The 13,907-nt window shown below is 35.1% G+C and overlaps 1 protein-coding gene across 3 annotated transcripts in view; it reads left to right on the top strand.

The window, feature by feature from the left end:
• The window catches only part of SCLT1 (sodium channel and clathrin linker 1), a 286,704-nt gene that overhangs the window by 119,914 nt on the left and 152,883 nt on the right, over positions 1 to 13,907 (top strand). For all 3 annotated transcript variants that reach the window (XM_055086225.1, XM_007112647.4, XM_055086226.1), the window contains exons 10-11: positions 4,858 to 4,948; positions 8,637 to 8,728. In XM_055086225.1, coding sequence (XP_054942200.1) covers positions 4,858 to 4,948; positions 8,637 to 8,728 — 183 coding nt within the window. The remainder of the gene's footprint in view (positions 1 to 4,857; positions 4,949 to 8,636; positions 8,729 to 13,907) is intronic.

Here is a 13,907-nt window from a genome sequence, read left to right as displayed (position 1 = left end):
AATGTTGTTGCATTTAATGTTGTCCCAGAGGTCTCTTAGACTGTCTGCATTTCTTTTCATTCTTTGTTCTTTATTATGTTCTGTGGTAGTGAATTCCACCAATCTGTCTTCTTTGTCTTTAATTTTTGTCAGTTTGATTACTATGTGTCTCAGCGTGTTTCTGTTTGGGTTTATATTGCCTGGGACTCTCTATGCTTCCTGGACTTGGGTGACTGTTTCCTTTCCCATGTTAGGGAAGTTTTCGACTATAATCTTTCTTTAGTTCTTCTAAGTGCTTGTTCTTTAATTCTTCTAGGTCTTTGTTAAACATTTCTTGCACCTTCTTGATCTGTGCCTCCATTCTTTTTCCGAGGTCTTGGATCATCTTCACTATCATTATTCTGAATTCTTTTTCAGGAAGGTTGCCTGTCTCCACTTCATTTAGTTGTTTTTCTGGGGTTTTATCTTGTTCCTTCATCTGGTACATAGTCCTCTACCTTTTCATTTTGTCTGTCTTTTGGTGAATGTGGTTTTCCTTCCCCAGGCTGCAGAATTGTAGTTCTTCTTGCTTCTGCTGTCTGCCCTCTGGTGGATGAGGCTATCTATCAAACTTTTTAAATGTAAACAGGTTTTGACCTTTATAATGGTATATACATAAGCACACATATGTCTAAAACATTTCCACGTAAAATAGTATAAATATATAATTATTAAAGTTCCTTCATAAAATAAAATTAGAATTATTTTTGTTGACAACTTTAAAAATTTCACAAGTTTGAATATTTGAAATGACTCACAAGACTCCACAGAGCATACTCCCATAAGACTTGTATTTAAAGGCAAAGGATGTTGTGCAGTAAGAAAAAGAGCATAGGGAAGCATAGGAGGCCCAAGTGACATCCAGACACAAATACTCTATGGTCTTTCTGCATACAAAGACATTCTTTGTCTCCACGTTGAACCACCAAGATGTGTACAATGAATCTTGGCTTCAGAAAAGCTTAGAGAAAGTTTTTTGCCCCTCTGGTCACATAGTACAGCCTGGCTGTCTAACCAGTTACACCAGGTGAAAGCCATCAGTAAGCAGATCCTGTGTGAGCATTACCAGAGAAGATTCAGACTCTAAGCAGCACACCATAAATCTCACTTTTCATTTTTTGGCCCAGAGTCAAGGCCAGATATTCAGGCATCCCCCAAGCTTTCTCAATCCAGCTGTAAATTTATGCAATACCACATCATTCCTGACAATTCAGAATCTAAAAAGAAGCAAGATTATGATGATAGCTTACATTTGTGTAAACTACGGTAAAGTTTATAAAGTAATTTAATATGCATTAGCTTATTTGAACTTTATGGTAATTCTGTGAGCTGTACAGGAAAATTGTTTTTATCTCCAGTTTATGGCTACAATTCTGAGCCTTGGAGAAGTTAAGTGATTGGCTTAGTTCTCATGGCCTCCTGTGGTGGTAGAGCCAGGTGTAGGAGGATACAGCTTTTATTCTAGAATATGTTTCAGTATTTCATGCCAGAAGCAGATATAAGGAACTATTTATTTCTTTTCTATCTTGTGGAACAATATAGGGATAAATAAGTATATATAAAACTACTGCTTATTTTCCCCCAAAACATAGTTCTTTGTGTGTTTTAGGGAATATAATATAATAACTTAAGTGCTTACAGTATATTTTTCTTTTTAATAACTTATAAAAACAAGTCTTAAGACCAGTGCCTGAATTTTTTCTTTTACTTATGTAGGAGAGAGATTCTGTTTCAAATGAAAGATTCTGTTTCAAATAAGATATATTTTGAAGAATTGTTCACAAAATTATTATTTTAGGATTTCCACACATGAATAAAAAATTGGATATGTAAAATCTAAGTAAAGTATGAAGACATAGTTACACCCGTGACTCTTCTGTCTCTCTCTTTTCCTCTTGTGCTTTCTTTCATTCACTTATGATGTATTTACTTGTCTACTATATGCCAGGTACTGTGCTATCCCTGAGGTTTTAAAATTTAATAAAATGTGATCCTTGCCTTTAATGATCTTACATTCCATATTTTTTTTCATAAACTCACAGTTCCATGAGGGGAGTATCTGTTAAAAATGTATAAAGTATTATGAATTATTGGGCCTGGTATTATAAGGTCTTTTGCCTAAGAGAAGTTAGAGAAGACTTGAAATGAGGAGATTTTTGAGGTTAGTCTTGAAGATTGTTGAGGAATTTATCAGAAAAAGCAGAAGAAGGCTAGTCAAGTCAAACGTGAAAAAAATAGGCAAGGCTGTGTTTAAGAAACAGGGAGTTAATAGTCTGTTATACCAGGAATATAAATTACGTGAGGGGAATTAGCAAGAGATGAGACTCTTTGAAGCCAGATGATGACTAACTTTATATGCCATGCTGAGGAGTGTTGATTATATTCCCAAAGAAGTGGGGAATCCAGAAATCATTAATAAACAAGAATTTTTATCATCAGTGGGCTTCCTTGGTGGCACAGTGGTTAAGAATCGGCCTGCCAATGCAAGGGACACGGGTTTGAGCCCTAGTCCAGGAGGATCCCACATGCTGTGGAGCAACTAATCCCATGCGCTACAACTGCTCAGCCTGTGCTCTAGAGCCCGTGAGCCACAACTACGGAGCCCACGCGCCTAGAGCCCATGCTCCACAACGAGAGAAGCCACCACAGTGAGAAGCCCGCGCACTGCGATGAAGAGTAGCCCCCATTCGCTGCAACTGGAGAAAGCCCACGTACAGCAGCAAAGACCCAACACAGCCAAAATATAAATAAATTTTTTTTAAAAGAATTTTTTATCATCAGATAACTTTTTTTTCTTTTTTTTTCAGATAGGGTGCATTATAGAGGATGAATTAAAGAGAATACCAGCAGTAAAGAGATCAGTTTGGAATCTATTGGAATAGTCCTGGGAAATAATGATGAGGCCCATGGTTGGGCCATGGAAGTGGAAATGGATTACACAACTGAGGGACAATTTAGAAGTAGAATTGTTAGGCAGATTAGATAGAAATCAGGAAACCATCTACTATAGAGTTTTTGTTTGGGCAGATTATCTTATCCACCTCCCTGTTGTTGGAGATGAGACCACTGAGACAGTCTTGTGGTCAAGTGAATTGCATTAAGCCACATCACTGGTTAGTGACAGAACTGGGTTCCTGACCCTAGGATTCTCCCATATTGCACCTCATTCCCACTGTGGCTCTAACAATTGTTTTCTTTAATCATGCTCTGATCTTAACATTTGTTTACACTTAACAGTGCACTTTAATGTACATTATCTATTTTGAGGTTTTCAGCAACCCTATGACATAAGTAGAATAAGCATTATTATCCCCTTTCTGAAGGCAAGAAAGCCAAGTCAGAGTGGGTGCTATGCTTATTCAGAAGTTGCTCAGTTTTATCATTACTATATAAAATCTTACTCCTTAAGTTTTTCTTTTTAGAATATATCGAATTTTATAACTGGTAGATTTGTTGATTGATTTCATATAGTAGATGAACTGAAATTGTCTCTAAGCTTAGATTTTACATGCATTAGTGTAAGGTGGTTTTGGAGTTGTTTTTGTTTTTGTTTTGTCATTTGGTGAATCATTTTGCAAGTAGAAAAAATTTATGTCTAATAAACTCAGATTTTTATAAATTGGATTCATTTAAAGCAAAGCATATTCTTAAGTACCTAATCTTATGAAATATTATTGGTATCAGTTTTTCTGGTGGACAGTATATCATAGAGGACTTGGTTTAAATACCAATTTCATTCTTGTTTGTGAATCCTTGGGCAAGTTGGCAAACCAGTCACCCTCACTCTCTTGACTTCAGTTTGATATAATAATAGTACTTATTTACAGGTATTGTGTTAAGTGAAACAATGTCTACAAAGCATTTAGGACAGTTCCTGGAACCTAATAACTACCTGATACATTTTAGCTATTAGATTTTTATTTCCTGTTGTTTTTATGCTAACCAATTATGTAATTAAAAATATTTTAGAGTCAAAAGTAATGAAGTAACATTTGTTGTGAGTTTTGCATCAAATAATTTCTTAGGTTCAACAGCACTAATATGATTTATATTTATAATACATAAAATCTAATTAGGAAACAAGTATGGGCAGTTCCTACACTAAAGTACCTTCCTTCCTAAAGCTGTATGTTTTTTTGCATAATCCACATGTTCTGTATTTACACGTAGTGTTTAATTGGTATAATATTAAAACTCTTTTTTTCTGTTTCAGAAAGTCTTATTTTTTTATTCTAAAATCTTTTTCTATGGGGAGTCAAGAAGATATTGAAACTTATTTGATACTATTAGAACATTCAAAAACTTGTCCTTTTTGTCCTTTGCAGCTTCAGTCTCAGAAAAAGTAAATATTAGACCATCTTGAGACAAATGTTTCAGTTCATTATGTTAAGTGATCATATAATACATACTTCTGGTGTTTAAGGAATGATCAAGGTGTTGAAACTTAGGTTCATTTTCGTAGAAAGGCCAATCAGCGATATTTCACTAACTCTGTTCAGGAAATTATAGACATAACTATATTCTACTTAATGCACTGACATTCTTGTTAGGTAATTTATCAAGATGATAAAGTTCTTCATGAAATCTATTGAATTATTTGAGTATAAAGCATAATTTATCCAAGTAAAGTATTAATGATTCCCACTTTGTACTCATCCCTTCGGCTATATTTTTTCTTCTTCACACTCTTCGGCATAAAGGAATCTTTCAGTATTTATCCCTTACATTCAGTTTTAGCTGTATCGTGGTTGGTACTGATTTTACCAAATTTAGATTTCTAATTTAAAAAATTTTTATGGTCTATGAAAACAGTGTTTGTTAATTTACTTTGTATTTTAGGCAAGCCAAGTTAGATCTGAGAGTTGCAGCAGCAAAAGTAGAAGAGTTAACTAAAGTGACTGAAGATCTTCAAGGACAGATGCAAAAGAAGGTATATTCCTTTTTCTAAGACAACTGGATGCAGATGCCTGTAGCTTTGTGTTCTATGTATTTTATTGTTGATCTGTTTTGAATTAGGTGTTAAAGAGGATTGCTGGAAAATGAATTAATCATTTTATTGTCCTCAAAATATGAAATTAGGAAGCTAAATTGTAACATTGGAAATAACTTTATTTCTATTCACTGTACCCTAAGTCAATAAACATCACAATATCATAATCATCCCTAAACACATCATTACTAAAATGCATGTTAATGTAAGATCAAGTTTTAGTTAGTTGGTTATATGTTGATGGAAAAGGAGTATTTAATACTACGTTTTGTTTAATACTACATTTTGTGTTATTTATTGGCATAAAAGACTGGTTCCCAGACTGGGGCGCGAACCCGGTTCCCCTGCATTGGCAGGCGGACGCGCAACCGCTGCGCCACTAGGGAAGCCCCAAGACTGGTTCTTTTTATGTGTAATGGGGAAGTTTCAAGAAGGTGTCAAGGAAAGGTCAGGCTTTAGATTTAGATGGATCTAATTATTAAAATTCTAACTCTGGTACTTACTAGCTGTGTGACTTTTCTAAGACTTATTTCCTAGTCTGTAAAAGTTGGTTATAGATTTCCAATAATGGTAGACTTGTGAAAGGCTTATGCAAACCTTCTCATAGATAATAGTTATAAAAATTGAATAAAGTTTTTTTGAAACACTGCAGAGCACCCAAAAACAGTCACTGAAAGATATCAGAATTATGAGTTTATAACTTTCTGACCTGAAAGTTCTCCTTAATTCCCACAGCTATGGCTTCAGAAAACAAAAGCTTTATATGCTCTTACAGTAATGCCCAAGATCAAAGTTTGGGACTAGAAAAGCAGTTGAAAATTTGAAGAAGAAATATTGGCAGCAAGAGAACCACACACACAAAAAAACTGAGACCCAAATTCTGAATGTAAAGTCTGACCAAATCCATGTCTGACAACCAAACTATGCACATGGGAGCTGGAGAGGGTCCCCAGGAAACCCAGTGAAAAAGTAGGCAGAGATCTGAGAGATATCTACTCTTGAAAGATAGAGCTATATGGAACTAGGTGTTTAGGTTTTGCGGCTTTTTATAATTGAGTGCATTCCCGAGATGTGTGCAACTTGAGCAGCCAAAAGCTGAAGCATCAGTGTTTGAAGTATTAGTGGACAGAACCCAAAGCTGGCAGAGCAGCTGGAAATTACAGGGGAATCTGTAAGAGCAACAAAGCCACAAAGAGGATGAGCCCTACCTCTGCCCAGATCTTGGCGGATCCTCAAATTATGCAGGCACAGTGAGTTCCCTGGGAGCCTAGTTAGAAGAGCAACAGTGGAAAGAAATAAGAACTCATCACCGATGCCAGCTGCTGCACACTGTAGGGGACACACTTCAGAGTTTGAGTCTAGGTAAGATAATTGCCTAACTGAACAAAAAAAGCTAATAATCTTCGAAAAAACAAAACAGAATCCAGAGAAACTGTGATTCATTATCTTTATTATCCAGTTTTCAATCAAAACTTACTAGACACTAAAGTATGACTGGTGGGGGAGGGGGAGGAAGAAGAAGTTGATAGAAACTCATTTTCATTGAGTTTGGATTTAGCTGTTGGATTTAGCGGGCAAAGAAAGGCTTCAAATAAGCTATTATAAACATGTTCACGGAATTAAAGAAAATCTATTTTTAAATTAGAGTAAAATAAGATTTTAGTGAAGGAGTGGATAGAGAATGTTTAATTGAGAACTAGAAAATCATTTTAAAAATAGGAATTCTAGAGTTTTAAAGTACAGCAACCCAAATAAAAATTTCATTAGATGGGCTCAAAAATTAATTGGAATGAGCAGAAGAAATAATCAATGAACTTTAAAACAGATCAATAGAAATTTTCCTGTTCAAAGAATAGAGTTTAAAAGATGAAAGAAAAATGAACGGGACCTCAGAGATCTGTGGGACAATATGAAGCAAGCCAATCGAAGTGTAATTGGAATTGCGGAAGTAGGGGGCAGAAAAGATGTTTAAAGAAATAATGACTGAAAACTTGCAAAATTTGGTGCAAAACATTAGCAGATCCAAGAAACTCAGTGAACCCTTAGTATGATAAACACAAAGAAAATCACTTTAAACACATGGTGACAACACTGACAGCCAATTATAAAGAGAAAACTTGAAAGCAGCAACAGAAAAATGATATGAACAGGGAACAGAGGTAAGAATAACAGCTGACCTCTCATCAAAAAGTTGTGGAAGTAGAAAACACTGAAGTAATATATTTGAAGTGCTGATGGAAAAAAATGCTCATTAAGAATTCTATGTCCAGGGACTTCCCTGGTGGCACAGTGGTCAAGAACCCGCCTGCCAGTGGAGGGGATGCGGGTTCAATCTTTGGTCCAGGAAGATCCCACATGCTGCAGAACAACTCAGCCCGTGTGCCACAACTACTGAGCCCACTCACCCTGTAGCCCGCGCGCCGCAACTACTGAGCCCACACGCTACCACTGCTGAAGCCTGTGTGCTCTAGGGCGTGAGAGCCACAGCCACTGAGCCCATGCTCCGCAACTGCTGAAGCCCACGTGCCTAGAGCCTGTGCTCCACAACAAGAGAAGCCACCGCAATGAGAAGCCCGTGCACTGCAACAAAGAGTAGCCCCTGCTCACTGCAACTAGAGAAAGCCTGCGTTCCACAACGAAGACCCAACGCAGCCAAAGATAAATAAATAAATAATTCTATGTCCAGTGGAACTGTACTTCAAAAATGAGGGCAAAATAAAGGCATTTTCAGGTAAAGAAAAACTGGGAAATTTTGTTGCTTAGTAGAGCTGTCCTTCAAAAACTGCTGAAGGAAATTCTTTAGACTGAAAGGAAATGACACCAGGTGACAACTCAGATATAGGAAGAAATTAAGAGCAACAGGAGTTATAAATATGAAATAATATATGTACATAATTTATGTTTTCTTTTGTCTTGTCAATACCTTAAAAGACTGGACTGGATTTATAAAGTATGCACATACACTGTATGACAACAAAGGCACTAAAACCTAGGATGTTTCATGGTAATAAATACACTGTAGCAAGGTTCCAGTGTTTTCTCTGAATTAATATTAACTAAATAAATTGGGATAAGTTAAAGATTCAAATTACAATCTCTAGAGCAACCACTAAAAAATAATTCAAAGAGATACAGCTAAAAGCCAAAAGAAGAACACAACAAAAGGTAGGATAGGATGAACAGGAAATTTTTTTTGAGATGATACAAATAAAACCTATATTAATTTATTTTAAAGCGTCACTATTTAAAGTAGAAATATCCTATGATTATAATGGAATGCAGCATAACCTAGCTAAGAGAACATATTCTGAGGGCAGATTATCTGCAACAAATCCCTGCGTTGTTTTTTTAGACTTCGCTATAGAAATAGTTGGAATATTGATAGAAATCCATATGCAGTGACTGTTTTGATTATTGTTTTACTAATACAGAATTGATAGTGAGGTTCTCCTCCCCCTTTTTTAGTATATGCATGGTTTGTTTCCAAAGTGTGATATTGCTTTAAACTTACATATGAAATTCTAGCAATATAATAACTTTAGAGAGTGAACTGTTTTCTTTATGCTGCTTAATGATGTATTGAATTTTTACAAACTAAAAGTAAGCATCCAGTTTCTTTATTTTCTAGGAGGAGGATATGGTGTCTGCCCAAGGAAGAGAGGAAGCATCAGATAGGCGCTTACAGCAATTACAATCTAGTATAAAACAATCAGAAACAAGGTAAATTGCTAAATACATCTAGATTTGTCTATAAGCTTGAGAAGTTATTCCACATTAGAGTTTATGATTTATGATATCGTTTAGAATATATATTTTATAAATGCTAAACAAACTATAATCATAGGTTTAAAATCTGGTTTGCTGGACATTGTTTATTTAAAAAGTCATATTCAAAAGATTGAACATGTGTTTTGAACATATATTCAAAGATCATTTTTGTCTTTGCCTTTTCTCCAAAACAGTAATAGTCAAGTTTAGTTAATCCCAAAATCAGAAATGTTCTTTTCATCTTAAAACAGAAAAAAAAATAGCCAAGTTGGGTAAAAATTATATAGAAAAATCATTTCTTACTGAGAAATACTTGAGAAATCATTATAGATGTTTTTCCTGGAGTCTTATGGAACAAAAATTTTCAGTTACCTTTGAAGGTCTGGGCTACTTTTTAAATATATTCTGTAACTTTGTCTTTAATTGCTGTCTTAATGCAGATGTTCATTCTAAAATCTTTTGTTGTTGTTTTCTAGTCCTTGTTGGATATTCCCTTAAGGAACTTGAGAATTGTCATTTGTAATCTATTAAAGATACAGTGACTACAGCACATAAAATCACATTATGGTTTATAGCTGAAAAATCTACTCTGTATGATTGGAATCTGTTACATTCAGAAATAGTCTACTGATCTGAGGACATCACAAATTGAGATCTCAGTTCTAGTCACAGATCCATGGCTAATACCGTTTGTTCAGAAAAAAATTAGTGTCTTTGAGCTTCTGTTTCTTGTTTTCCAAAATGCTAATCAAACTAATTTCTTTGCTCACAGTGGGTTCAGAACTAATTGATTTTAACTGTTAACTTGAGATTCTGATGAAAGATGTTATAATTTTTAAGTGCTAGGGTTTTTGGGGGGTTGTTTTGCATTTTTCTTATCTTTTCAACAGTTGAATGATTATTTGACTGCTTTCTTGAACTTTTTTGTTAACCTTAGAGAAAAGTCTGTGGTTGTAGATTTTTCATTTGTTATTTTAGTAGCATTATGTGCTATGAAAATAAATGCTAGAGACTTGAAATAGTGAAATCTGAATATGTAAATTTCAGTTCCTTTGATTCTGATAGTATTTCATAAGGAATCAAGTTGTTCATCAATGCTTTAAGTTGTCTTTTTAGTACTGAAGCCTCTGAGATTTTTGTTGTTTTTTTCCTGCTTTTAGTGTAAAGTTATAATATAACCTAACTGAAAGCTTACTAAAAAGAGGTTACTGCATATGTAAGAAAATCTAAGGATATTTTTTAAAGTTCAGTATTCAGCTAGCTGCCTTTGAGAAGAAAATTTTTACATTGGCTGTCTTTTGGAGCTATTAAATTAATGTTTCTATTATGATTTTTAAAAGTTATATTTTAAAGTTAAAAATACTCTTGTGTTTTTATATAAGAGAAAGCAAAATTATTAGTGTAGTTGATATGTGTCTATAAGCAGTGTTCAGCTAGTGTTTTAGGTGTGAATATATCCTGTTTAATGGAACTACCAGCTATGGAAAAGCTATGTTTTTTTTTTAATGGTCATCTTTGTTCCATAAAATCAAAGACACTTTGGCCTCAGTAAATACTTACTATTTGAGTTACTAAAATTATATTTATTATTTATTTATAAAATTATTATTTGTGATCCTTTCAAATGCCACAAACACCTAAGAAGCATAAATCATTTTCTCCCATCTTCCAAAAAGAGGCCTCTGCCTCCCTGCTTTTTAGATGATTCATGGGTACTGGGAATTATCTCCAGGGAATGCCAGTTCTCTGGGAAAGACTGCTGATTTGTATATGCTCCGTTGAATAAGGTCAGAGTGAAATGAATAGAATTGGTTTAAACTACCTCTTCATATTTTTTAATTTGGTGTTTCTTTCAAAGTACGAGTATGCCAATAAGACTAAGAATTCGAACCATTGTTCTTTCCTTGTTGTGATTTGTTGTCTCCACCTCCCCGCTCCCATTTTAATGGATACCATTCTCCCTCAGATTCCTGAGTACACATGGAAGGTACATTTTTTTTAAGACATTGTTTAGAAATATCTTTATTCTACCTTTAAAGGTGATAGTTTGGGTGACTAATGAATCCTAGGTTGGAAATCCTAGGTTTTAAATCATTTTTCCTTAAAATGTTGACATTTTCCTCATATTGTCTAGCTTCCAGCCACAGAAAAAAAATTCCTTTGTCATTCGAAATTCCTGCTTTGTGTGTTTGACCTGTTCCCCCACCCCCATGGACCCCGTCCCAGAGACTTGTGGGATCATCCACCCACGACCTCCACAGTTAATATTCTGCAATTGCAGATGTGCACATTTAGTAAGAAGTCGTCTTCATTCATTTTACTGGGAACATTTCAATATAGAAATTCATGTTCTTCACTTCTGGCAATATTTTTGGGATTTTCTGTTGAATAATTTTTTTTCTCTGTTTTTTCATTTTTTCTTTTAACATAATATTAGCTGGATATTGGATCTAATGGATTGATTCCCCAATTTTCCTGTTTTTTCTCTCCCATTTTCCATTTCTTCATTTATTTTCTCCTTTCTTGGGGGTTCCTTTAAGTTTTCTTCTAACTAACCATTTGTTGAATATTTTATTTTAGCTCTCATAAATTTTTTAAAGAGCCATTTCTTATCCTCTGAATGTTTCTTTTTCTATAGTATCTTAGTATAAATGTTATATCATCTCTTAGTAAAATATATTAAAATATTTTTAAGGTTTTATTCTGCCATCTGCGTTGTCTCTGCTTTCTCTAACATTCCTTTTTTCTTTGTGTCTGTCTGTCTTCCTTCCAAAGGCTTGGTGATCCTTTCTATCCATTGATATTTAAAAATAAGACACCAAAGTGCCTGCTTCACCAGCACATATACTAAACACTGGAATATACAAAGAAAATTAGCATGACCCATACTCAAATCCATGAAACATTCCATGTTTTTAAAAATCAAATTCACAGATACAGAGAACAGATTGATGGTTGCCAGAGGCAGGGAGTGGGGAGGGGTGGGTGAAATAGATGAAGGTGGTCAAAAGGTGCATACTTCCAGTTATAAAAGAAATGAATCACGGGGATGTAATATATAGCATGGTGACTATAGTTAATAATACTGTATTGTATATTTGAAAGTTGCTAAGAGAATAGATCTTAAAAGTTCTCATCACAAGAAAAAAAATTGTAATTGTATATGTGGTGATATCAACTTGACTTGTTGTGGTGATTATTTCAAAATATATGCAAATACTGAATTATTACGTTTACGCCTGAAACTAATACACAGTTGGCCCTCAGGATCCACTGGGTTTTGGATCCAGGACACCTGTGGATACCAAAATCCATGGATGTTCAAGTCCCTTATATAAAATGATACAGTGTTTGTATATAACCTATGCACATCCTCCTGTATACTTTAAATCATGTCTAGATTACTTACTAATACAATATAAATGCTATGTAAATAGTTGCCGGTGCACAGCAAATTTAAGTTTTACTTTTCGGAAATTTTTAAAAAATACTTTCAGTCTGGTTGGTTGAATCTTGTAATGTGGAAACCACAGATATGGGGGTTGACTGTAATATTGTATGTCAATTATATCTCATTTTTTTAAAAAAGTAAGACACCAAAAAGTAGATAGGTAGGTAGGTATGTATAGGTGGGCTTATAGTCTGGCAGACTTACTATATTATGTTTAGGCAGTGAGCTGGCTTTTTCCTTGGGCAGTCCACAGATATCAGCATCTGAGGGTGCTCTTTCTTGAGCCAATTTCACCAGAGTAGGATCCATCAGTCTTTTGACGTGGGCTGGGAATGGAAGTGCACAAGCCTGAGTGTATTCCAAAACCTGAAGAGTCTGGCAGGTGATAATGTTCAATATGCAAACTTTCATTCAGTACCCTGGGTTTTGTTTCTCACCACCAACTTAACTTGAAATGACAGTGCCTTGCTATGTAGTTATAGATAGATACATAGATCTGAATCGTTGTAATTTAGGTGGAAGTTTCTTTTTTTTTTCTCATTGGGGTATAGTTGCTTTACAGTGTTGTGTTAGTTTCTGCTGTATGAATCAGCTATATGTATACATATATTTCCTCTCTCTTGGACCTCCCTCCCACCCGACCCCCAATCCCACTCATCTAGGTCACCACAGAGCACCAAGCTGAGCTCCCTGCACCATACAGCAGGTTCCCACTAGCTATCTGTTTTACACATAGTAGTGTATATATGTCAATCCCAATCTCCCAGTTCATCCATCCCCCCCTTTCTCCCCACCATGTCCACACGTTCATTCTCTACATCTGCATCTCTATTCCTGCCCTGCAAATAGGTTCATCTGTACCATTTTTCTAGATTCCACATGTTTGAGTTAATATACGATATTTGTGTTTTCTCTTTCTGACTTAATTCACTCTGTAAGACAGACTCTAGGTCCATCCACATCTCTCCAAATGACCCAGTTTTGTTCCTTTTTATGACTGAGTAATATTCCATTGCATATATGTACCACATCTTCTTTATCCATTCATCCATAGATGGACATTTAAGTTGTTTCCATGACCTGGCTATTGTAAATAGTGTTGCAGTGAACATTGGGGTGCATGTGCCTTTTTGAATTATGGTTTTCTAGGATATATGCCCAGTAGTGGGATTGCTGGGTCATCTGGTAGTTTTAGTTTTGGTTTTTTAAGGAACCTCTGTACTGTTTTCCACAGTGGTTGTATTAATTTACATTCCCACCAGCAGTGCAAGAGGGTTCCTTCCCTTTTCTACACTCCCTCTCCAGCCTGTATTGTATGTAGATTTTTTGATTATGGCCATTCTGACCAGTGTGAGGTGATACCTCATTGTAGTTTTGATCTGCATTTCTCTAATAATTAGTGATGTTGAGCATTTTTTCATGTGCCTCTTGGCTACCTGTATGTCTTCTTTGGAGAAATGTCTATTTAGGTCTTCTGCCCATTTTTTGATTGGGTTGTTTGTTTTTTTGATATTGAGCTGCATGAGCTGTTTGTATGTTTTGGAGATTAATCCCTTGTCAGCTGCTTCATTTGCAAATATTGTCTTCCATTCTGAGGGTTGTCTTTTCATTTTGTTTATGGTTTTCTTTGCTGTGCAAAAGCTTTTAGGTTTAATTAGGTCCCATTTGTTTATTTTTGTT

Source organism: Physeter macrocephalus, chromosome 7 (genome assembly GCF_002837175.3).
Source record: "Physeter macrocephalus isolate SW-GA chromosome 7, ASM283717v5, whole genome shotgun sequence".
Taxonomy (NCBI): domain Eukaryota; kingdom Metazoa; phylum Chordata; class Mammalia; order Artiodactyla; family Physeteridae; genus Physeter; species Physeter macrocephalus.
Note: the sequence above shows the minus strand (reverse complement) of the source record. Positions and strands in the feature narration are given on the sequence as shown.